The 26,619-nt window shown below is 41.6% G+C and overlaps 4 protein-coding genes across 4 annotated transcripts; 2 read left to right on the top strand and 2 right to left on the bottom strand.

Moving 5' to 3' along the window:
• Positions 1 to 15,215: 15,215 nt before the first annotated feature.
• LOC109185263 lies at positions 15,216 to 16,467 on the bottom strand. Its single transcript, XM_019335243.1, has 2 exons — positions 16,425 to 16,467; positions 15,216 to 16,276 (listed from the first exon to the last, which is right to left on the bottom strand). Exons 1-2 carry the CDS (start codon positions 16,465 to 16,467, stop codon positions 15,216 to 15,218), a joined length of 1,104 nt encoding a protein of 367 aa, XP_019190788.1.
• Positions 16,468 to 17,362: 895 nt separating this feature from the next.
• Positions 17,363 to 18,217, bottom strand: LOC109185262. The gene has a single exon (XM_019335242.1). It carries the CDS (start codon positions 18,215 to 18,217, stop codon positions 17,363 to 17,365), a length of 855 nt encoding a protein of 284 aa, XP_019190787.1.
• A 5,046-nt stretch (positions 18,218 to 23,263) lies between these two features.
• LOC109185261 lies at positions 23,264 to 25,245 on the top strand. Its single transcript, XM_019335241.1, has 2 exons — positions 23,264 to 24,016; positions 24,433 to 25,245. Exons 1-2 carry the CDS (start codon positions 23,264 to 23,266, stop codon positions 25,243 to 25,245), a joined length of 1,566 nt encoding a protein of 521 aa, XP_019190786.1.
• An 84-nt stretch (positions 25,246 to 25,329) lies between these two features.
• On the top strand, positions 25,330 to 26,412 carry LOC109185260. Its single transcript, XM_019335239.1, has one exon. The coding sequence runs from the start codon at positions 25,330 to 25,332 to the stop codon at positions 26,410 to 26,412; it is 1,083 nt and encodes a 360-aa protein (XP_019190784.1).
• The last annotated feature ends 207 nt before the right edge of the window (positions 26,413 to 26,619 follow it).

Here is a 26,619-nt window from a genome sequence, read left to right as displayed (position 1 = left end):
TAAGGAAATAAAGTTGTGTCTTTGCTACTAGCTAGTAAGCGCTTGATTCTAACATTGGTATATTATGAAATTTTTGGTTTAGGCGTAATTGGTAAGCGCTTGATTCTAACATGAGTATATTATGAAATTTTTGGCAAGACATATATAGTGTCATGATTCAACCCATGTGAGCTCCAAAAGAGTCACGAGATTAATTATTATACAACATATTTACGGCATTGACAGTTGAACTGTAAACACAAAAAAAAAAAAAAATCAAAATTGTATATATTCACAAAAACTGTTTACAGTGTGTAATTCAAGATGTAGGTACAAAATCTCTGTGTAATCCTATGATTCTTCATTAACGTTATCTACTGAAGTGCCTTCGTGATTCAAGTAGCGTAGCCTCCGGGATTCTAATGGCGTAGCTTCCGGGATTCAATTGGCGTGATCTTCAACAGAGAACGTCAAGCTTCGAAATAATCAACTCTGCAAAGCATCAAAGTACCTGCAATGACTTGAAGTTGCCTTCAAAATCTTCAAAACCTGCAAAATGCCTGCAATGGCTTCAAGTTGCCTTCAGAATCTTCAAACCTGCAAAATGCCATCAAGTCTTCAAGCGTTCTTCAATGCCTTCAAAGCCTTCAAGTCTTCAAATGCTCTCAACTCCTCAAGTCTTCAATTATTGTTTTCAATGTATTCAAGGTGTGATTTAAAGAATGAAATTGAGACTCTATTTATAGTGAAGTTTGTAACTAAAATCCCTCAACAAACTCCACTAATATTTATTAAATTAAATTAATTAATTATCTACTAAAATGAACCTTGCCAAAATCAAGTCTAGGTTCATTATTTTATCATCTAATTCAAATTCAAATTAAATTATAATTATCTAATTCAAATATAATAAAATCATATTATATTTAAACTATAATTATAATTATAATTCAATTATGAAATGGGTTTGGACCAATTAATTAATTAATCCAATAGCCCAAATCAAATTTACTTGGACTAATTAAATTAATTTAATTATCATAGCCCAATTAATTAAATTGGACTAATAATCAACCCCGAAATTGGGCTCGATAATGATTTAATCGGTCCACTTGTCGGCTTCAAATTTTCTGTGTCTACAAATTGCCCCCTCGAGACTTTCTTGGACATGCCACTTGAGAGCATACACTACTTGAAAGTATGTAGTGCAAGGAAGTCTCGAAACTATAAGGCCATTTCAACTCGTGCCAAGGAGCCTTGTGGGATATGAGGCAGTTTCGACTCGTGCCGGGGAGCCTTGAAGTAATATGAGGCAGTTTCAACTCGTGCCGGGGAGTCTTGAATATGATGCGTTTTCAATTCACATTGAGGAAGCTTGAAGAATATTTCCTCCATCACATATTGTGGTATAATGTGTTGAGGCACATTCTTCTCTAGCATATGGGTTGATTTGAGGAATTTTCATCTCCATTCCTTGGTTAGTTGGAGTAATATCGAACCACTTCGACACGTAATCCGCCAATGTGACTGGAACTCGTGCTTTCATATAGTGGCAGCAAGTCCTCCCATCAATAGAGCCCTTTAACATTCTCTTCTTGACCCACATTTTCATAACTTGCTTAGATGGCCATGTCGCATCATCAACGTGGTGTTGTTTAGCATGCTTAATACCATGTCGAATATCATACTCGGGTTTGGTATCATAAGACTTGATGTTAAGAGGGAATATACACTTGTGTCGTTTTCTATTTCCCTTCACATTGTTCCTCTCAATGAGTAGCGAAGTAGATTTACCGCATGAGATGGAAACTTGATTAGCGCTTGCTATGGCATCTGCAAGTTCAATTCTCCTATCTCGAGTTAACTCCATTACTTTATCCTTAAAGACAAAGCAATTTTCAATTGGATGTCCGACAAGTCTATGAAACTTGCAATAACTCGGATGATCCACCATTGATGCCTCGTGTGGTCGCCTCATTTCTGGCAAATGAGTTTTTTCCCAAAATGGTCCCTCGACTATCGCTTATTCTCAATTTTGCATTTCGACTTTCAATTGCACCCAATGTGGTCCCTTGACTTTTAAAAACTATTCCAAATTGGTCCTCTGTTACTTTTTCCGTCAATTGGGTGTTAATATTGGGGGCATTTCCGTCCATTCACCTCCTTTGCCTATTACAACTGCTTCTCTATCCCCAGCTTCCGGAAGCTCGCGTCGATGGAGGACTTCTGTACACCTGTATACACTCCCGCAAATATCCGGCGGAAATCATCCACTTCGCGATGCTTCGGAGGTCGAACACTGCTTCCGCCGGCATGAGGTAGCTGCTGCTGCCACTGTCCTGATGCTCCAGCTGTTTCTTCACGGAACCTCCATCTTTACCGTCCAACTCTTCGTCTCCCAAGTTCATTTCGCCACTGGTGGTCCTGGAGGCGGCGGAGTAGTCGATCGAGGAAGATGATGAGTTCAATACTTTGATTGGAGTTCAAGAAGATGAGTTCAATACAGGCAAATAAAGTATATAAAAATGGCGAAGTACAAACCGTAAGTTCAGAGTCCCACGGTGTCTTCATCTCAGACGACCCTTCCTGGAAACAATGGCTGATCACCGGAAATACAAAGGTTTGGACAAGATTACCGTCGCTGATATCGAAGCTCTCTGCGTGTCATTCGAGCTTTCCTGCCAGCTATAGAAAAAGCTCGCCTATATTGTGAGCGTTTACGGAGCTGCAACTCCCCAGACATAGCTGCGCATCTCCAGCGACCTGCTTACCATTACGTGTAGATATTCGTACTTTTATGCGTATATATAAATGTTTGTTAGCTTTAAGAGTATATTTGGAATTCGTATTAATTTTGTGTGGTGCCCCAGGATTATAATGATTCTGTAAAGAGAAATTCAAGAAATAAAGTTTGATTGATAGACAAATAAGAGAGTAAAAATGGATGGGTTTTCAACGTAACCCTCTCTGATCATGGATATCCTCTGATTACTTCCCCACAAGCATTTCCAAATTCCTTCGTCTTTCAAATATTGTTTTCTTGAACTCGTTTTATTTTGTTGTTCTTTTATCTGAGAGCGGAAGCCGAGAGGATTCGCAAGTGTAAAGGATGTGTATTTGCTCAGATTGTGGCTGCCAAATACAGACTCGAGGCCATGGCATGTGCTTTTGCAGATTTTTGCCTCATGGATTATGGTCTCATCTCTGTACCAGAAGATTGTGGCTTCAGCGGAGAAATGTTTATATATATTACAGAATAATATTTGCTTTTCTTTTAAATTTTTTGTTTATTTCTACATTTACGCAAGTTAGGCATTTACTTCGATTTTTGCTCCAAAAAGCAGTTGTAATAGGCAAAGGAGGCGAATGGATGAAAATACCCCTAATATTAACACCCAATTGACAGAAAAAGTAACAGAGGACCAATTTGGGGTAGTTTTTAAAAGTTAAGGGACCATATTGGGTGCAATTGAAAGTCGAAATGCAAAATTGAGAATGAGCGATAGTCAAGGGACCATTTTGGGATAAAACTCCTGGCAAATCAACGAGATTGTGTTTTAATAGCTCATCAAACATATGTGGAACATCAGAATCCAAAAATGGATACTGCTTGTTTTTTCTTTTCCTAAAAGAAAGCCATCTACTACCTCGTAACGATCTAGAAACATCCTTAGACTCACAAGTAGCTTAAGTGAATATCCTAACTGGTTGAATATTCACATGCATAGCATCCATGCTTTCATATTTCTTAAAGGGATTGCTGCCATTTTCAACGTCATCCTGACTCTTGCCCCCATTATAGAAGCTTTGAACGGGTATTGTAACACCCCTAAATTTTTAAACTTTTAAAGCTTATGGAATAAAGGCAAGTCTAACATTAATTCCTAAACAGAGCATAAACTAAACATGATAGTCGGGGTGCTACGCCACACCTGAGCTGGAGAACCCAGATGCACAGGCTAAACTAACTAACAAAGCGTAATTAATATCCAAATACAAATCAAGGCACGCAGGCCATCTCATCAAGTTAGAACTATCTAAACTAAGTCCATGAATCCGACTAGCGCGCTCCGTAGCTAGTCAACTGGTCCTAAAAAACATTCGGTGTAACAACCGTCAGCGAATAATGCTGGTAACCCACTCCAACGCGTTAAGTACAATATATGTAGATATAGGAAAATCATTTTGAAACTGGAATACATATATAACTTACGAGACTCTAATTTAAATCCAAGATCAAGACACAAGACATAACAATAGACTCGACACTATAGAACAATCATAAAGACTAGCATGCGTCCTAAGAATACGATACAAGACATAATAGACAAATAAGCTCATAAATAGCAAATAGAGACAACAAGGGCATTCAAAGACAACCAATTAACAAGTAATTATCAAAGCACACAATCCATCTTCCAACCTTATACCAAGTTCCAACCGTGTGGCTCCCCTCCGTCCTTATATCAGTTCCAACCTGTACCTCCAGGCCACCCTTATATCACCTCCCTTATTCCTCCGGGAAACTACATGCCCCCACCGACAAACCACCTATCAACCACCAACATATGAAGATAGCGCCGCAGTGCCATTCGCATGATCCGTACCTCTAGTACCGATACTAAGACATGGCACCGCAGCACTTATAACCTGACCCATGCTCAACGGCAAGCTAGTCGAAGGTGGGTTTGTGCCTTTAGCACAGTAACCGCTAGGCCTGTACCTTTAGTACAATGACCGGGCACTCGTTGTGTCATCCGCCAACAATTCTTTTCCACCAATCACAATCTCATCATTACCATCATCATTAGTCACACCGGTCATTGCGCAATGACCACGATACTCATCATCATTCAATCAATCAACACATAATCAATCAATAACAATCAAGACATAACAACAACGACACATACTACACATAAATTCCTAGAACGGTATTCAAAACATTAAACGAGACTCATACACGACAAACGAGGTACGACGGGACACAACGGGACACGGGGAAACAACAAACGGGGGAAAATATCACGACGCACATCAACTTTCCAGCGTGTGGGTGGCGGGTGGAGGACCACCCGCCAGCGGGTGGCCAGCAGGCAGCCCTCTGCCCGCCGGCTGCCCGCTGGACAAGGGCGAGCCGGGCAGCGGGTCGGTGGCGGATACCCATGCCCCCACTTACCCCCCCCCCCCCCACTGATACTCAAGCAACTTTTCGGTCCCGGAATCTTTCGTGGAACCCAAAACCATGTCCAGACACACTCCAACACACAACAACAATACCACAGATATAATTAACGGAAATTAAATCGAGAATCATTCCAAATACGTTCTAACACGATTCCTAAACATGCCAAGACTCCACATCAATCACATAACGGTTCAGGAGCATCCGGAACCACAAGAACATCAAGAAATCTATATGCAAAGTCTTAAATACAAGTCCTAGGCTAGACTCAACACCCGATCATGCATAATCCCACCCAAATATACCAAGAACATCACAACAACGAGATTCACGATACAAATCCTAGGGACGAGCTCTAGACATAATCAAAATACAAGATCACACATATAATCAATCAAAATATCAAGATCACCAAGATTATCAAATAAACACAATATAAACCCTAAGCAAAGCTCTATCAAAACTCAATCACAGAATCACACATACGATTACCAAAGGAGCCAATAAATAAGATATAGCAAGGAAAATAGGTTTTTTAAAACATGGGTTACCTCTTAGCCTTAATTAATCCTCCCTTGGCTATTAAGGTTCTTCTCTAAGATTTCCATCCGATTGATCTCCCTACGCTTGGTGGTGGGGGATCCCTTGGGAATAATTTCGTGTAATATAACTATGGGTGGTAAGGGTTCTAATTGCCTTCTAATCCCCTATTTATAGAGTTAGGAATCCTAATCAGAGTCTGAATAGTAAAGACCTACTTTCTATTCCTAACAGGTATATAGGTCTAGGATTCCTAATTAGAATCTGAGTAGTAAAGGCACACTTTCTTTATTCCTAATAGACTTAAAGTCATTATTATAAACAAGGGTCCACGGTCCTTCGTGGACCACATTAATTAATTAAGGGATCCTGGCCAGATTAAATCCTTTTTAACTATTCTTTAACGGAATTAAGTAAATAATTAATTTGGGATTAAAGGGCGTAACAGGGGTGTTACAGGTATGTTCTGTCCACCATTAGCTGTTATGCTTAACTCCATATCGTGGGCGCGACTAGATAATTCCTCAAAGGTCTTAGGCTTAAGTCCTTGGAGGATGTAGGAGAGCTCGAAGTGCATGCCTTGGATGCACATTTCAATCGCAGAGCTCTGTGATATCTTTTCTTTGCAATTCAAGCACAACTCCCTCCATCTTTCAATGTAAGCACCCAAGCTTTCACCATTCCTTGGGCGAGTGGTGGTGAGTTCTAAGAAGCTGACGGTTCTTCTTGTGCTGTAGAAGTGGGTCAAGAACTCACGCTCCATGTCATGCCAGCTATCAATGCAGCCAGGCTCCAAGTCAGTATACCAATTGAAGGCTGTACCCTTCAAAGAGCGGACGAACTACTTGATAAGAAGATCTCCATACGTCCCAGCGTCGTTGCATGTTTCCACGAAGTGGGCGATGTGTTGTCTTGGATTGCCTTTCCCATCGAATTGTTGAAATGCTGGAGGTTGATAGCCAACGGGCATCTTCAAATCCTCTATCCTTTGGGTGTAAGGCTTGGTGTAAGTGTATGAAGGTTTTCCCCTCTCGAGCTTTCCTTTGATAGCTCCCATGATGAACTCGTTAAGCCGATCTACTGGTATCATGCCCCCTGTGACTGGAATGCTCCTGTCCGAAAGTGGTATGTGCGAAGTTGATTCCTCGTGCACTGTAGTTCGCCCAATGCAAGTTGGTGAGTGCGAGGCATCTTCTCCTTGAACCTCAGGTTGTTTCCCATGAGCTCGGCTAGTTTCACCATTCCTTGTGCTCTCGACCTTTTCAGCTAAGTCGTTGATTCTCTTTTCTTGGTTTTGAAAGAGGGTGGTGATCCCTTCAAGCACCTTAGTGATGCTCGCAAGCTGGTCCTCTATAGATATCGCGCTTGTTTTCATAGCTGGCATGATGGTATAGATGCGTGACCATTCTGGCGCGGCTTTCCACATGTTGGACGTCAGCGATGCCGGTGACGAGCCTCCCGTGTTAGCGTTTCCTTTTGGAGATGTTGGACTCTTACTATCATTGGCTCATTTTAAAGATGTTGGATTCTCGCTATCGGCTGCTTCTTTGGCAGATGTAGGACTCTTGCTATTCGCCGCTTTTTTCGGAGATGTCGGCATCCCGCTGCCAGCTGCTCCTTTTGAAGAAGTCGACCTCCCGCTATCAACTGCTCCTTCTAAAGAAGTCGGCATCCCGCTGCCAGCTGCTTCTTTCGAAGAAGTCAGCCTCCCGCTATCGGTTGCTCCTTTCGAAGATGGTGGACCTACAACATAGATAGACTTCCTCGGGACGGTAGGGGTCGTTTCGAGTCTTTAAATCATACGACGAACAATTGACTCAGGCTCTGGCGGTCGCATTCCTAAGCTCCTGGTTAATGGTGCTTCAGTCTCCCGACTAGCTTCAGAACCAGCTATTGATGAAGACTTGGAACTAGCGGCTTGAACATAAGACTTCTTGAACGTCGAGCTTCTTGACGCCATTCCGATTTCTAGTAGAGTTGCTTGCTGAAGTAGATCGATGGTGAAGATATGAGAGGCAGAGCTGTCCCACTGGGCGTGCTAAAATCTTTAAACACAAAAAATATCGAAATTGTAAGTATTCACAAAATCTGTTTACAGTGTGTAGTTCAAGATGCAGGTACAAAATCTCTGTGTAGTCCTCTGATTCTTCACTAATGTTATCTACTGAAGTGCCTCTAGGATTCAAGTAGTGTAGCCTCCGGGATTCAAGTGGCGCGTGCCTCTGGAATTCAAATGCGTAGCTTCCGAGATTCAATTGGCGTGATCTTCGACAACGAATGTCAAGCTTTGAAACAATCAACTCTGCAAAGCATCAAAGTACCTGCAATGACTTGAAGTTGCCTTCAAAATCTTCAAAACATGCAAAATGCCTGCAATGGCTTCAAGTTGCCTTCAAAATCTTCAAAACCTGCAAAATGCCTTCAAGTCTTCAAGCGTTCTTCAATGCCTTCAAAGCCTTCAAGTCTCAAATGCTCTCAACTCCTCAAGTCTTCAATTGTTGTTTTCAATGTATTCAAGGTGTGATTTAAAGAATGAAATTGAGGCTCTATTTATAGTGAAGTTTGTAACTAAAATCCCTCAACAAACTCCACTAATATTTATTAAATTAAATTAATTAATTATCTACTAAAATGAACCTTGCCAAAATCAAGTCTAGGTTCATTATTCTATCATCTAATTCAAATTCAAATTCAAATATAATTATCTAATTCAAATATAATAAAATCATATTATATTTAAATTATAATTCAATTATGAAATGGGCTTGGACCAATTAATTAATTCAATACCCAAATCAAATTTACTTGGACTAATTAAATTAATTTAATTATCATAGCCCAATTAATTAAATTGCACTAATAATCAACCCCGAAATTGGGCTCGATAATGATTTAATTGGTCCACTTGTTGGCTTCAAATTTTCTGTGTCTACGTGAACATATTTGTTCTTCTAACATGGGTATATTATGAAATTTTACAAGACATATATAGTGTCATGATTCAACGCACGTGAGCTCTAGAAGAGTCACAAGATTATTATACAACATGTTCACCCCATTGACAGTTGAACCTATTTGTTCACAAAATCCCTTTATACTTTTAGGAAATATATTTCATATGTATCTGGGGTTTGAAAATTGTTATCTTCAGGGGTAGTATCATTTTACTTGAATCAATCCTAAAGATTTTGCCCAAGGGTTTATGTGGGGTTATGGTTACACACACACACACACACACACACATATATATAGTTGCGTTCTGGTGCGAATGGCGCGCCCAGGTGCAAAAATGCGAACCAATCAGCGCGCGCCACGTGTCCAGATCTAGGTGCACATATAGTTATAACTATGTGCACTTGTAGGTGAAAGTATCTGCACTTGTAGGTGAAAGTAGGTGAACCTGATCAATGAATGTTAACAAGGTAAAATTACATGCACGTGTGGGTAAAAGTAGAGGTAAAATTACATGCGCGCTGATTGGTTGGCATTTCGCACCCGGACAGCCCATTCACACGAGATCGCGCCCCTATATATATATATATATGACCATTATCACACATTTTCTTTGTCACCCCTTCATCTTGTTATGAATATTTTATGGCTATTATCCTAATTATTGTACTCTCTTTGTCTTATTTTATTTGTCCTACGTACTTACTATTCATTGGTCAAATTAACTAATAGAATATATACCCCGAGTTCGTGTTCCCACTTATATTCCGGTCGGGGTCAAACAGTTCGGTCCCGATCTACGGGTCGAGGTCAAAGGAGACGGGTAAAATCCGAGACGGATCAAACCCGCCACCTCCTTGCCCCTATAAAAGGGCTTCTAACCCTCCAACTTAAGGGGGCCCTTCAATTCCCACTCCACTCCCTCTCTCTAAAGTACATTATCCTCTACCTTCTCTCTACAAAAGACAAGAGCAACATTAATAAAAGAACCCCCTTTACTATATCTCATCTTCTTGGTTCATACTACAGATTCTACTCTTCATATACACATGTATACATACAGGACATACATTCTACTAGTACAACCGGGAATTAGTACTATCATTTTGGCGCCGTCTGTGGGGATCGAACCCACGACGACTATCATTTTGGCGCCGTCTGTGGGGATCGAACCCACGACCACGTCGTCGTGGGTTCGATCCCCACAGACGGCGCCAAAATGATACAGATAATTCCCGTGTACATAGGATGTATATTGTATGTATGAATAATGTAGAGTAGCTCAAAGGGATCCTCTTTTATTCATAATGTTCTTGTGTGTTGTAGAGAGAGGGGAAAGGATGGTACACTTTAGAGAGAGAGAGTGTTTAGTGGAAAGAGGAGAGCCCCTCCCCCACCCCCCTAACTTAGAGGGCTAAGCCCCTATTTATAGGCCCAAGGGTTGGTGGGTTGATCTTGACCCGAACCGGTTGGCCCGACCCAAATAGGAGCACGGATCGTACATGGAGCTTAAACCCGGGGTATATTCCCCATCACCAACTATTTCTTTTTTACTTATTTCTATTAGCATTTTCTTATAATTTTAAAATTTGATTTTTTGTGTTTAATAATAATTCTAATGTAGTTTCTAAATATATAAATTTTACATACTAATTCTAAACTTAATATTATGAAAAATTAAAGTGTAAATAATTTCAGTCAATCCTCGTTAACCGAACCCAACACATAAAGTGGGACATAGGGAATATCTCTTATTATATATATGAAGGGTCATGTGCCATCCCTTGAGTTAATGAAGGGTCAAGTTTATTTCCTATATATAGTATCATATATTTCATTTCTAATATAGAAAGAGATGTACATATTGAAGCTATCAATAAAAGATCCCCTCCTTTTCCCCATATTTTCTCTATTGTTCTATTATTTCATAACAAAAAATATTTTTTAAAGAATTTTTGTGGTGTGGATTGCATTATTGCATATAGTGTATAAAAAAAATCAAAATGTCATTTAATTTAACGACATTTCAACAATTTTGTTGACGGGGGACTAAAAACGTTCATGTCATAATAATACTATGACCAAATGGGATGTTTTGAAAAAAGAAGAATTAAAAGTGGACTATCACCTATAAATATATGACCAAAAATGATATTAACTCTAGTAATAGTTACTATTCTCTAGTTTTTTTCTTTTTCATCTTCTTCAACTCTCATTTTTATTTTTTAACCAACCCTTTCTTGCCCCAAAAGGTTGAATCTCCAATATCAAGGTCCCACACTTCAGTTCGACAGAGTATTTGAGAGGATGTAAATCACGGTAATTCAATGGTTTAGCAGACAAGGTCAAATTGCCGGCGCGCACAAGGAATCTGCCCACTTTAACAGGGTCGGCCCAGAGGGGCGGGCAAGATGGGCACCCGCCCTGGGCCTAACGTTGGGAGGGGCCCCTAACTTTGTTTTGTTTTGTTTTGTTTTGTTTGTTTGTTTGTTTTTTGTTTTTTGTTTTTTATTGATGAATTTAAAACAAATGTGTGGATATGCAAATATTTGAATCCATGACTTTAAAATTATTTATTAATTTGAAATTTGCTTAACAATTACAACTATTTGATATATTTATCTTAGTTTTTAGATATATATTAGTGAATGTTGAATTAATTTATGATTATACTTCATATAGGGTCCTAAAGTTTTAATGAGCACTACTCCAAGGCTATTATACAATGATTTTTTAATAAAAACAATTATATGTTTACAAAATTCAAAATTATCATTTTGTTATTTTCAATTAACCCATATAATCTTTTAAGAGTTTTTATACCATAAACCCGGGTCCACCTAAGGTGGACCTTTGTCCTAAACGACGTATAAACTATGTATTTTTAGTATTAGAATTGTGAACTTCTAGAATATAAATTGTGTTTCTAAGTCAAAACGCATAACAATTGTAGAATGAAATTTGTGAATAAAATACTAGGTCATCAAATCCTAATATGTTAATATTGTGTGACGGTAGTATTTGAAAAGAACTTGTGAATACAAAATAACATAATCAATTACATATATATTAACATTGTGTATTCGTAGTATACAAATTGTAAATTTTTAAAATGTAAATTGTGATCATTTGGACTGAGGTGTAACACCCCCCGAATTTACCAACAATTTAAAACTTAATTTAAAGATTAACAGTCTAATCATCAAGCATAAGAAAAGCGGAAGCTAACATAATTCGGGAAAGTGCTACGCCACACCCATAAGACTACGGGTGCACAGGCTAAGTCTACAAATTCAACATAACATAACAACTGTCTAAGGCTCACAGGCCGAAATCTAATGCACACAGGCCGCATCTAAACAAAAGGAAGGTAAGGCTACGCTAACTAAATCCACTAGCGCGCTCTCCGATCTAATCAAAACCTGTAAAGACAAGGGATAGCACCCGGTCAGCGAATAAAGCTGGTAACCCACCAATACGCGTTAAGTATCACTAGGTATATACTTAGATATAGTCAAAACCATTTGGAACTGAGGAATACAGTATATAGCATTTGAAAACCAAGAGATGAGACAACAATCAACACATCACGCTCTCAATAAAGATCAAGACCAACAACTTCAATCAAAGAAGTAGAGACCACAAACAACAAGTGACAACCACAGCTCTAGGTGCAATCTACCATTCACAAGGTAGAGTTCATCATAGACATGCTCATAAGCAGGAAATACACAATCACATAATGACAAGACACACATTTCAAGTTCTAACCTTATGCCTTAGTACCACCCTTATGGCTACCCCCGGCCTTATCACAGTTCCAACCTGTACCTCCGAGTGCCACCCTGTACTTCCGAGTCCAACCTTTTCCCGGTCTGGAACCGTCGTCCCCCACCAATCTACACCACCAATCAATATACCACCGATCTCTCAGTACACGAGGGTACCATTAAATTCATAGTAACAAACCACCGATCTCGTGAGCAAAGCTCAAGTAACAAAACCACCAATCTCATTCATAGTCACACATAGTCATCATCATCAAGAAGATTAAGGCTCATCAATAGCCCAATCAAGTATCAACAAAAGGTACAACGATTTGTACAAGATCACACCATAAGAATCAACCAAGAGATTTCAATAAAGACATGAAGCAATACTCAACAACAATGAACCACAATCTAACACCAATATAATTGACAACATGAGTTGTCAACCCTCAACAAGAAGGAACAAACCATACATACTAGCATTCAAGTCCAAAACACCCAAAACCTCACACACAACAAAGATATGACTTGAACCCAAGAATAGCTCAAAGAAAGGCATTCAAGAACCCTAAATACAAGCTCTAAACATGCATTATCACAAGATCATGCATCAAATCACTCACAACATCAAGAATCATCAAATAAAAGCCAAGAAACATCAATAGCAAGTATAAAATAGGTTTTGTAGAGCATGGGTTACCTTTGTAGACCAAAAACCTCTTTCTTCTTACCCTCCTAAGCTTCTCATTGAAGCTCTTTCTCACCCAAGACTTCTTACACAACCAAACCACAAAGAAAACACCAAAATAAGATAAAGATACCTTAAAGCTAACTAAAGACACTAAACAACTTAAGATCTTACCCTTTCATATGCTAGGGAGATAGAAAGGTGGAATCTTTAGGTGGAAATTTGCAAGGATAGAGAACTCTTCTTCTAGCTTGGAGAGAAAGCTAAGGTTTCTTTTAGAGAGAAGGTGGAGGGTTTAAGACTTGGCTAGCAAGGGAAATGAATGAAATGTCTTGCTATGGAAAACTTGAGCATCAAAACATGTGTGAAAGGTCAATTTTACCCTTACTAAAGTTAGGAAGACAAAAGGGTTGAGGTACAAAGCATAAGGCAAAAGGTACACATGGTTGACTAATGAGACTAGTCAAATTATAGTCCCTCGACTATTAAATTTCAGGATTTAGAAAGAAATTATCAAAGGAAAGCTAGGATTAATTCCTCAATTAATCTCAATTAAGGGTTATGTTACGGGGTGAATACAAAATAACTTAATCAATTACATATATATTAACATTGTGTATTCGTAGTATACAAATTGTGAATTTTTAAAATGTAAATTGTGATCATTTGGACTGAGGTCCACCTTGCAAGGTAGACTCGAGTACACAAAATAATTTACGATCTTTTAACTTCATATATTAAGGGCCCTTGTTTTTGTTTCGCCCCGGGCCTATAAAATGATAGGACCGGCCCTGTACTTTAAGCATAATTTCACACTGCCGTTGTGAATCAAATTAATACTGTCTATTGAATTAGTGAATCAAATCTATGCGTGCGCGCTTAACGCTAGCGTGATCTGCTTATTATCAGGGCCACTAGTTAAAGTCAACTTTCACATAGATTTAAAGTAATTAAGGAATTTTATAATATAAGATGCATGGGGTCAAAGCTATATGCGGGACCTTTTTTTGAAAGTAAACTGCTGTATATATTAATCAATCAAAGCCGAAATAAAGGAGGGAGGGTTATCCTCTCACAACATCGAGTTTGCCTGCGCAGAGGCTGTCTGAGCTAACGAATGTGCTAAAATATTTAAAGAGCGAGGAATATAAATAATAGTGCAGGAAATTAAAAAAGACATCAAATCCCGACATGCTGAAACAGCTAAACCATCATAAGTGCGATCCTCCGTCGCTGAATTGCCAAGTGCGTGACATAAATTCGAACAATCTGACCGTAATTCCACGTCCGTGACTCCACGATCTCTAAGCCAGGACAGTGCCTCCCTACATGCATACGCCTCCGCCATAAAAGGTCCATGACAAAGTGGCAAGGGGCCATTTTTGGTTGCCAAAAAATTTCCATTTGCATCCTGGAGCAAGACACCGTACGCCCCCTGCTGTGTTGTGGCCGAGAAGGCTGCATCAAAGAAGCAAAGCAGCCGCGATCCGGACTGCCTAGCGTCGGCAGCTTCCTGCCGTGAGTCGGACTGCCCGATGGTGGCAGTAGCAGCGCAAGGCTGCTGCTGTCTCTCCCTTTGGTTCGTGGCCGAGTTCCAAGCCGCCATCGTAGCCATTGCTCGTTCATACACAAGTCGTGGTCTACCCACCTTATACTCCCACACCGCCGTATTCCGTTGCATCCAAATATTGTACATAATGGCCACCATGCAAGCAAATTGTTTCGCATCAATATTTTGGAGCAATAATTCAAGCCACACACCAAAGTCATCATCCACCGTACTCTGCGCAACAAATCCCGAAATATTCCACACACTTTTAGAAAATTCACATTGTACCAAAGAGTGTAAAACATTTTCAGAGTTTAGAGCACACAAAGGGCATGCTAATGGGATATCTACCCTCCTATTATATAGGTTCATGGTGGTGGGTAATACTCCTCTCACAGCTCTCCACAAGAAAACTTTCCACTTCGGGGGTACTTTGAGGTTCCAAATTTTATTCCAAGATGTGAACCCATTTTGGGGTTCGTCTATGGTTCCCATTAAATTACGATAGGCAGCTTTTACCGTATAAACCCCTTTGGGGTCCCCATGCCAATACTACATATCATCATAGGCTGGGCTAATTGGAATAGCCAAAATCTGCTCCACCTCCACCGCCGAAAATAGCTCATTAAGCAACGGTGTGTCCCAGGTAGCTGATGTTGGGTCAATTAATCCTGAAACTTTAACTTCCCCAAGATGAGCAGGCTTTTTTGATAATATTCTTGGCTCAGATCCACGCATCAACCACGGGTGTCCCCAAACTAAAGTTGAGTCTCCATTTCCAATTCTTCGTCTAACATTTCGATTAATGAGTCCCTGGGCAGCCATTATACTTCTCCATGGAAAACTTGGGTTATTCCCCACTGAGGCATTCAAAAAATCTGTATTCGGGTAATATCTTGCCTTAAAAATTCTTGCGACCAGAGAATTGGGATCTGTCAAAAATCTCCAGCCCTGCTTACCCAGCATAGCCACATTAAAAGCTCTCAAATCCTTAAAACCTAGGCCCCCATATTTCTTTGGTACACTCAACTTGTCCCAGGCTAGCCAATGTATTCCCCCTCCATCCCTTCCATTGCGCCACCAAAATCTATTCATAACACGTTCCAGGTTCTTGCATAACGAGTCAGGTAACAAAAACACACTCATAGTAAATGTTGGCATTGCCTGCGCCACTGATTTGAGTAAAATTTCTTTACCTGCCCGAGACAAAAGCTTTTTATTCCAAGAGCCTATTCTTTTCCTTACTTTATCCTCCACATAAGCAAACACTGCCCGCTTATTCCTCCCCACAAAAGCTAGCAGCCCCAAATATTTTCCAAAGTTATGTGCCTGATGAACCCCAAAAACCGTCGCCACCACATTTCTCTCCACCTGTTGAGTGTTCTTACTAAAACATATATTCGACTTATTATAATTAATAGTCTGGCCAGAAAGCTTCTCATAATCAGTAAGACATCGTTTAATTGCCTGTGCCTCACCAACATTTGCCTTAAAGAACAGGAGGCTGTCATCCGCAAACAAGAGATGTGAGAGAGCTAGGGCACCTCTCGCCACCCTTAAACCATGAACCTCTCCTCTGGCCTGGGCCTGGTGTAACAATAATGATAACCCCTCTGCACAGATAAGAAACAAGTATGGGGACAGAGGATCTCACTGACGGAGCCAGCGAGATGGGATTAATTGTCCTCCAAACACACCATTAATCATAATATTATACGAAACAGTAGTGACACATTCCATGATAAGATTCACCCATCCAACCTGGAAGCCTAACGCCAACATCATGTTCTTCAAGAATGTCCATTACATCTTATCATAGGCCTTTGCCATATCCAGCTTCAATGCTCCCCATCCCACCTTACCCAACTGTTTCCTATTCAGGAAATGTCCAACCTCGGCAGCTATCAAGATATTATCAGTAATCAACCTGCCAGGAATAAAAGCACTCTGCGATACAGAAATAATATCGCCTAACAGGGGCTTCATACGATTAGCAATTACCTTTGCAATAACCTTGTAAACAACATTACTCAAGGCAATCGGGCGTAGATCCGTGACCATCTCGGGGGACTGTGTTTTCGGGATTAGCACAATATTCGATTCATTTAACCCAGTCGGCAAAGACCCCGTATTCAGGCACTGCAACACACAACTAGTCACATCTGGACCAACTATGTCCCAAAATTTTTGATAAAATCCCGGGTTCATTCCATCCGGTCCCGGAGCTTTGTCTGGGAACATAGCAAATAACACATCTTTCACCTCTCCTGGGTCAAACGGCCGGTTCAGCCATTCATTATGGGTGTGGGTAACCCGAGTTGGGATAGAGGCAAAAAAGTCTGCTCCATTACTCACATCGGGGTTAGCAGCAAAAATATTATTAAAGTAATTCATCACAACTGCTTTCATTGCTTCACCATCTACCCAACCCCCCCAACTCATCTTTAAGGCGTAAAATAGTATTCTTTCGTTTACGGGCAGAAGCATACCTGTGATAGAAGCGAGTGTTCGCATCCGCCCCACGAAGCCAATGTTGCTTCGCCCTCTACCTCTAGAATACATCTTCTTGCTTCTCCAATCTTACTAGTTCAGACTCTAAATGGCGGAAATCTGCTAACGCCTCAGGGCTCACACGACCACGACAATTCAACTGCTGTTTCTTGAGATTAGCAATCCGTTTCCCAAACTTATGGAAACGATCACCACCCCACCTCTGCAACCTTATACCACATCTCTCTATCCGGGCCTGCAAACCTTCCACCCCACGCCTCCTCCACCACCTCCCTACAACCCTCATCCAGCAGCCAGGCCATCTCAAAACGAAACTGGCGCGACCCACCCCGGAATCCCTCTCCTGGCCGAATGTCTAGAAAGAGAGCGGAGTGATCCGATCTTCTAGTCAGAACATTATATACCCGGGCCCCTTCCACCACTCCCCGCCACTCATCAGTCGCCACCACTCTATCCAACTTCTCCTCCACCCAATCCTCTGTCCCCTCCCCCTTCTCCCATGTGAACTGATAACCAATCATGGGTATCTGTATCAGGCCGCAATCCTCCAGCGCTTCACCGAAACCCCTCAACAAAGATTCCGGATGCCTGCACCGCCCCCTTTTCTCATACTGAAATAGTAAGTCATTAAAATCTCCCAAGACTACCCAAGGTAACATAGAACGGAACCTTAAGCGTCTCAAAAGATTCCAAGACTCCTCCCTATCACCAAAATCCGGGAAACCATAAAAACCCGTCATCCTCCAGGGTGCTAGACCATCTACCCGAACTTCCACATCCACATAGTTACGAGAGTAACTTAATAGACGCACTGTATCATTCGTTCTCCAGAATAGAGCCAATCCACCGCTCCGCCCCCTATTATCCACATAGAACAACCCCTGGAACCCTAACTTCACACGTAACCGCTCAGCATGATCTCTTGCAACTTTTGTCTCCATTAAAAAGATAAAATCAGGTTTCTTTCTGGATGCCATATCCAGCACCTCTCGAACTGTACGTGGATCACCCAAGCCACGACAGTTCCAGCTCAAAGTACTCATTGGGACGGGCGGGTCTGGGAACCAGAACCCGCCATAGTCAAGTTTTTTGAGACGTTTGTCATTGCCACATCCTCCCTAACCCTCCCCCCTCCTCCCTCTCCACCCCTCGTCTCCTCTCTACGCCGTTTAGGCCCGCATGTCACCCCTTCCCCATCAACTGGCTGCCCCGTCGGAACTCCCCCAACACTCGCCCTCCCCCCCCAAACATTCGGCCTCTCCCCCCCATCCACCACCGCCACCTCCCTTCCCGAAGCACCCCGCCCAATTTCATCCTCTACCACCTCCTCCCTCCTCCCCCCCCCCCCCCCACGGGTACCAACCAAGAACTACCCACCGGTCTTGGCCCTCGTGACAACCCCGCCTTCATCTCTGCCCGATACGGATATTGATCCACAGTAAGAGTGGAATTCCTTTCCTGTAAACAGAATTTGTATGAATGGCCTAATAAACCACAGAAGAAGCAAAAAGTATGTAATCTCTCATACTTAAAATTCACCCAGCACCACGATTTATCCCGCTTAGCAAACTTCATCCTCCGACGCAGGGGTTTTGCCACCGGAATACTAACACGTATCCTGTAGAACGCTTTCCACGGTATATGCGGGACCTAGTCTGCAAAAAATGTAATAAATTTGCATACAGTTAGTTTAATGTGGGAGAATTAAATTGCTAGTTTTAAGCCTTACCTTCTTCTCCCAAAAGGTTGAATCTCCAACTCTAAGGACCCCCTCATCTCGACTCAACAGAGTATTTGGGAGGATGTAAATCACGGTGACTCAATAGTTCAGCGGACAGGACTAAATGTCAGTACGCACAAGAAATCTGTCCATTTTAAACATAATTCCCACACAACCGCTGCCGAGATTCAAACCTTGATCTCTTCACCCAAATACTGCCCACTGAACCATTAAGCCTTATCTTGTCTGGGCTATTGGAGTATTAAATTGCTAGTTTAAATTGAAACTTTAGCTTGTCCAGGCTATTGTACACATGTAGTATTAAATTTCTAGTTTTAAGCCCTAGCTTGTCCATGCTATTGGAGTATTAATTTGCTAGTTTTATTTTTGGAGACAATCTTATTTTGAGATTTAAATTGCACCCTTTCCTCTACGCCAATGAAACATTTATGCTATACAATTTAAATTTTTTAAAATTGAATTGTATGTATTAGTGTAAACTTAGATATTTTTCGAATGTTAAACGAACGCCTTCTAAAATTCGATTTTCCAAACTTTAATGGGTAATGTATACTTTCATAATCAATTTCTAATTCGTCTATTATCCATTTTGAAAATATAATATATCAAATTCTTCCTCTCAATTAAGATAATCCAAATTTTTCTTGACTCGAGCCAAATCGGAAGTGAATCTCACACGAATTAATACCTCAAATGGTTAGTTTAAATGTCAATTTTGCTTAGGGTGTTTGGAAAATAGGAAAATGACTTCTGAAAAAATTTCTAGAAAATGAGTACTTTTCCAAAAAATATTTTTTTTTTCTGGTGTTTGGTTGCACTCTAAAAAACTGTCTTGGTATGTTTGGTTCATTTCTGAAAAATGAGCAGAATTGTTTGTATAATTAAACATTTTAATTGTTTTGTATAGAATATAATAACATTTATAATAGTCATATAAATGGTGGTAGTGTGGTGGTGGTGGTGAAGGTGGTGGTAGTGGTAGTATTGTGGTGGCAGTGTGGTGGTGGTGGTGGTGGTGGTGGTGGTGGTGGTGATGTTGGTGGTAGTGGTGGTAGAATGTTGGTGATAGTAGTGTTAGTGATGGTAGTGTTTGTGGTGGTGGCGGTGCAATGTTGGTGGTGTGGTGTTACGTTGGTAGTGATGATGGTGGTGTTATATGTTATATAATAACAACAACAACAACACCAATAATAATAATAATAATAATAATAATAATAATAATAATAATAATAATAATAATAATAATAATAATAATAATAATAATAATAATAATAATAATAATAATAATAATAATAAGTGGTGGTGGTGGTGGCAACAACGGTGGTGATGGTGTTGGTGATGTGGTGATGGTAGTGGTGTTGGTGTGGAAATTGGAAAATAACTTCCCAAACAAAGTGGATAAGTCATTTTTTAATAAAATAATGATATATTTTAGTTTGACCAAATAATCACTTTCTTTTGACTCAAATTTTCTACTCTTTCACTTCACAAACATTGAAAACCTGTCCCGGTTTCTAAATACACCCTAAGTTTTTTCAACAAGTCTTTTACTTAAAAGAAAAAAAAAAAGATTTTTCGTAGGGTGTGAATCAACTAGATATGGTTACTTGAATGGTGGGATAGTTATTGCTCCAAGATAGGGGTTGTTGGATTCTTTTACTATTCACAGTAATGAAAATTGTGTATCATTTATCAAATTACATTTTTGTTCGCTCTTTGTTTCACTTCATTCTTTGCACGTGGCAATGTTAAATTATATTACCAGAGATTTTAAAAAAAAAATTACCTTTTAAACAAATTAAATGGTTGCATTTTGCCAAGCACCTTATGCTCAGATGAAATGTAATGACATCTTCTATATGGGAGGTCATGAGATTGAACCTTAGTAAAGGCATTATTAATTATTTGTGTTTCTGAGAAAATATGTTTGAATAGATACTATAATGTAATAGAGTCACTAACCATTTTAAAAAATGGTTGCATTTCAATGATTTAAATTTTATATTTTCTAAATATCATCAAACATGTTAACAATAAAGTCGTTGATAGCCTGGCATCTAGGGTTTTCCATCTCTCTCCCGGGTATCTAGGGTTTTTCGTATCTTTTGCATGTTCTTACCGTACACAATCGACTCGACTTCTCTTGATTTGTTTGCTTGAGCGCAGAATATAAACGTAAGCTGTGCTGTCTACTGGATCGACTTCATCTGGTTGGAGTTTTGTTGTTTTTTTTCGATGGCTTTTGGTTCGGCATCTACAGTTTTTTTCCCTCTTCCGTTCATGCTTCTTGATTCGTAGGCCAGTATGGATGTCCAGGATATCGTATAGAGCTGTGCGGATATCACGTTGGAGGAGGAGGAAGCGGGGGTCCGATTCGGCGAGGAGGATGGATCGGTGATAGCGGAGGGGGCGGCGGTGCAGTATTGGCAGATGGTTGGACGATTTCTTACTGATAGGAGCATTAAGTTCGATGTGATGAGGAAGGTGATGGCGTCCGTTTGGAGGCCGTTAAAGGGGATTCAAGTTGCTGAGATTCAACCGAATCTTTATTTGTTCATGTTTTATCACGATACTGATCTGGCATATGTGTTGGAGAATGGCCCATGGGCGTTTGAGAATGCTACTTTGATATGTCAACCGCTTCGTCCAGGTGAACATCCTACCCAAGTGTTGCTGAATACTATTGATTTTTGGGTACAGGTGCACGACTTGCCGGTCGGGTATCGAACGGACAAAGTGCTAGAGAAAGTCGGGGACTTTCTTGGGCTGTTTGTGGGGCTGGATGAGAGGAATTTTGTGAGGCCCTGGACGACGTTTTATAGGGTCAAGGTTACGGTGGAGGTTTCGGCTCCGCTGAAGAGACGCATGAAGATGATTTTGCGTGACAATTCTTGGACATGGGTAAATTTTCGGCATGAACGTTTACATATGTTCTGTTTCTTTTGTCGGAAGTTAGGGCATACAGATAAATTTTGTTTAGATGCCCGTATGTCTGGTTTGAAACCGGCTCAGTACCCGTTTGGTTTGAGTTTGAAGGCTGGGGGCAATCCTCCGGCGAAGGCGGTTGGGGAGAATTGGTTACAGAGAGGGGAGAGGATGCATCGTGGCTTGGGTCTCGATAAGGCGGCGGATTTACAAGTCCGTGGTGCGGGACCACAGCTGGGGCAGGTGGCTGGTGGGTTACTGTTCTCGGGTGGTGTGCGTCAAGTCAGGCCGGGAATGGGGGGTATTGGTGCCGGCATGTTAAGGTCGGCCAATGCCGTGGCTGGGGTTGCTGTTCAGGTGGGAGAGGATGAGGGTGTGCGGATGGATCCGAAGCGGAGGAGGGGGGAGAATGGTGAGGTGACGGGTGGAATGGTGGCCGGTGAGGGGGTGATGCTCGTAGACTCTTCTTGTTTGGCGGGACCTGTAGAGCAGGACCGCCCTCCTCAATGAGTATTCTAAGTTGGAACTGTCGTGGCTTGGGCAATCCACAGATAGTTCGAGAGATTATGGACCTTGTGTCCAAGAAGAAGCCTGAATTTGTATACCTGATGGAAACGATGGTGGATAGGGGCCATGTTGAGAGGCTCCGTGTAAAACTTGGTTTTGAGGGCGGTTTTGGTGTGGATAGTGTGCGGCAGAAGGGTGGCATGGGTTTTCTCTGGGCAAAGAATAATAGTGCTCGCTTAATTAAGTATTCCCACAATCATATCGATCTAGTGGTGTCCCTACCAAACCGACATCATTGGAGATTGACTTGTTACTATGGCTATGCTCAGAGTTCGAGGAGGAGGGAGGCGTGGGATTTCTTAAAATCACTTAAGGACACGTCAGGCCTACCTTGGGTGGTTTTGGGGATTTCAATGATCTGTTGTCACAATATGTGAAAAGGGGGAGACGCCCGCATCCTGCACGGTGGTTGGAGGGTTGCGGGGAAGCTTTGGAGGACTGTGGTTTGACTACTTTACCTATGTTGGGATATCCTTACACTTGGGAACAGGGTAAGGGGACTCCGGATTGGGTAGAGGAACGGCTGGCCTGGATAGGGCGGTGGCGGATGCAGCCTGGAGGGGTTTTCATGGTAATGCCCAGTTATACAACATTCAAACTGTGAGGTCGGATCATACGGCGCTCTATCTTGATGTGTATGGTTTGGGATCATCACGGCAGGCGCGTGATTTTCGATTTGAGAACGCGTGGTTAGGGGATGAAAGGTGTAGGGAAGTGGTGACGAAGGAGTGTTCAAATACGCAAGGGCTTGGTTTCCAGGAGAGGTTGTGGTTGTATGGCCGTGGTCTCAAGAAGTGGGGGGGGGGGAGAATATTTTCACAAGTTTGGTTTCAGAATTAAGGCGATAAAACGGGAGATGAATAGTTTGAGAGGCCAGATGGACCCGATTTGCTTAGGACGCTTCAGGCAACTTAATGGGCAATTGAGTACTGTTTTGTTGCAAGAGGAGTCTTTTTGGAAGCAAAGGGCCAAGCAGCACTGGCTACAAGGGGCGGATCGGAACACGAAGTTCTTTCATCAGTATGCCACGCACCGTAAACGGAAAAATTCCATTGTGAGGCTTAAGGATAGGAATGGGGTATGGAAGGAGGGTGACGGGCTTGTTTCTCTGGTGACGGATTATTACAAGCAGATTTTTCAGACAAATGGGGACATAGGTGCTTTTCAAGTGGATACCTTATCACCCCGTGTCACTCGTGCTCAGAATGATGACTTGCTTCGTCCTTTCGAGCCTGCAGAAGTGAAACATGCTTTGTTCGCCATGGGTAAAGACAAATCGCCAGGACCGGATGGAATGAATCCGGGGTTCTATCAGTCTTTCTGGGATCTCATTGGTAAGGATTTTACTGATTTTGTTCTTGCATGTTTATCTCAATCTTCCTTTCCCCCTGAATTGAATGATGCCAATATTGTTCTGATTTCGGAAAAGGCTGCCCCTGAGTTGGTTGCTGATTTGAGGCCTATTGCTTTATGCAATGTTGTGTATAAAGTAATGGCTAAGATGATAGCTAACCGTATGAAACCGCTATTGGATGACATTGTTTCAGAGTCGCAGAGTGCTTTTCTTCCAGGTAGGCTTATTTTGGATAACATTCTTATTGCATCTGAGGTGGGTCACTATCTGAGAAGGAAACAATTGGGCCGAGTGGGATAGGCAGCCCTGAAGCTAGATATGGCCAAAGCTTATGACCGAATGGAATGGAGGTTTGTGGAACGAATGTTGTTGGGGCTTGGTTTTGATGTTAAATGGGTTAATTTAATCATGCTATGTGTGCGGACAGTCAGGGATAGGGTCCTGGTCAATGGGAAACCAAGTGAGGAGATCTTGCCCACGAGGGGTCTAAGGCAGGGTGACCCACTTTCACCCTACCTTTTTATCATTTGTGCGGAGGGCTTGTCTTTATTGTTGCAGGATGCCCAGGCTAAAGGACGGATCCATGGCTGTAGAGTGGCGCGTGGGCCCCTCCCATCTCCCACCTTTTCTTTGCGGATGACAGACTACTTTTCTTCAAGGCTAACATGCAGGAAACCATGGAGGTGAAGCATTGTTTGGAAATATATGAGCAATTCTCGGGCCAATCTGTCAACTTTCATAAGTCTAACATCTCTTTCAATCGAAATACTACTTTGTTGGACAGGGATGCTATTGCCATGGGTTTAGGGGTGGAGCAGGCGGAGGATTTTGGCAAATATTTGGGTCTCCCCTCAGTTGTTGGTAGGAACAGGAAATTTGTTTTTTCCTATGTGGAGCAGAAACTGAGACAGAGGTTTGGTTCTTGGAATAAGAGGCTGCTTTCTATGGCAGGTAAAGAGGTACTTCTTAAAAGTGTTGCTCAAGCAATGCCTACGTACACTATGAGTATATTTCTGTTGCCTGTATCGCTATGTGCTTCTTTGGAAAGATTGATGAACATGTATTGGTGGGGTAAGAGTACCACGGTGGATGGGATACATTGGATGGCCTGGGATAGGATGTGTGTGCCTAAGAAACATGGTGGTATGGGTTTTAAGAGGCTGCATGAATTTAATTTGGCGCTACTAGAGAAGCAGAGGTGGCGACTTTTAACCAATCCGGAATCCTTAATGGCCCGAATTTTTAAGGCAAGATATTATCGTGATACTACCTTTTATGAGGCCTCCTTGGGAGGTAATCCGAGCTATGTATGGAGAAGCATTATGACCAGTCAGAGCCTGATTCGTAGTGGTTGCAGGCGCAGAATTGGTAATGGTAGAACAACCAAGGTTTGGGAGCACCCGTGGTTACCTGACTCCCAGAATCCGTTTGTGCTTACTGATCAAGTTACCCAACTCCCGGATCTCATGGTAGCTGACCTATAGGATCATGATCAGGGGAGATGGAACCATGAGCTGGTTTCTCAATTGTTTGATCCCAGGGATACTGGATTAATATTACAAATCCCAATGAGTATTAATTTCAAGGATGACTGGTTTTGGAAAGGGGATATCAGGGGACAATATACGGTTAAAGATGGCTATAGATACCAAGGGGAGTTGATCACCACCCCAGACGCAGTCTGGAACAACATTTGGAAGCTTAGGGTCCCTTCCAAGTGGAGGATTTTTCTTTGGAAGGCCCTTTCTAATATTTTGCCAACTATTACCAACTTGGTTAGAAGGAGAGTAGAGATTCCTAATATTTGCCCGGCTTGTGGAGATTATGAGGAGGATATTATGCATATTTTATGCACTTGTATTTATGCTAGACGTGTGTGGAATGTTTCACGCCTTCTTATCCCTAACGTTGATGGTTATGATTTTATGCAGTGGGTGGAGGCTTGGTTGGGAAGCTCAGCAATATCTGCTGGGTTTCTAAAAGAACAGATATGTGGAATACTCTACGAAATTTGGAGAGCTCGGAATATGGTTGTTTGGGATTTTGTTCTACCGACTCCCTCGCATCTATGTCACGGTTTTCACGGTACTTGGTCTGCCTGGGCATCGAACAACACGCCGGCTGCTCCCCCCATTCCGGCTGCTCCCCTCGTTCCGGCTGCCCCCTTACTGCCGACAGCACCGGAAATGGCGACGTGGCTGCCGCTGGACGCGATAATCTGCTACGCTGATGCCGGATTCCACGGCACGTCCCCGTCTTTTGGTTTTTATGTATGCAGCACAGAGGGCGGTTTTGTTGCGGCTACGAACGGACCTCTTATATGCCCGTATGATCCTCTCCTAGTTGAAGCCATGGCAGTACGAGAAGCTCTATCATGGCTACAAGAACACAATTTTCACAACGTTGTGATTTTTTCGGACTGTGCGGTCCTTGTTTCTTGCTTTCGCAATGCGAGTTCCTATCGTTCGTACCTAGGTGTTATCTTAGATTCATGTTTGCATTTATTTCGCTCTTTTCATTCATGCTCCATTAAATTTGTACACAGAGATGCCAATACGGTAGCTCATGCCTTAGCAAAGCATGGTAGTGCGGTTGACACTCGTACTGTCTGGAGGGATTTTCCTCCTTCCTTTGTTTCGTCTTCAGTTTAATGCAATCTGATTTCCTTGGCTTTCAAAAAAAAAAAAAAAAGTCGTTGATAGCAAACACGTTTTTAAAATTACTTTTTTAAGAATTTAATTCGTTATACCGCGCATCAGGGCGCACATAGCAATGTGCGCTTCGCGCCTCCCAAAACGACGTTGTTTTGTTAAGTTGTGTGGAGAATTAACGCGACGAAAATGTAAGTGTGTTCAGTT

This window comes from Ipomoea nil, unplaced genomic scaffold (assembly GCF_001879475.1).
Source record: "Ipomoea nil cultivar Tokyo-kokei standard unplaced genomic scaffold, Asagao_1.1 scaffold1317, whole genome shotgun sequence".
NCBI lineage: Eukaryota > Viridiplantae > Streptophyta > Magnoliopsida > Solanales > Convolvulaceae > Ipomoea > Ipomoea nil.
The sequence above is the reverse complement of the archived record's forward strand: the minus strand, read 5'-3'. Positions and strand labels throughout refer to the sequence as shown.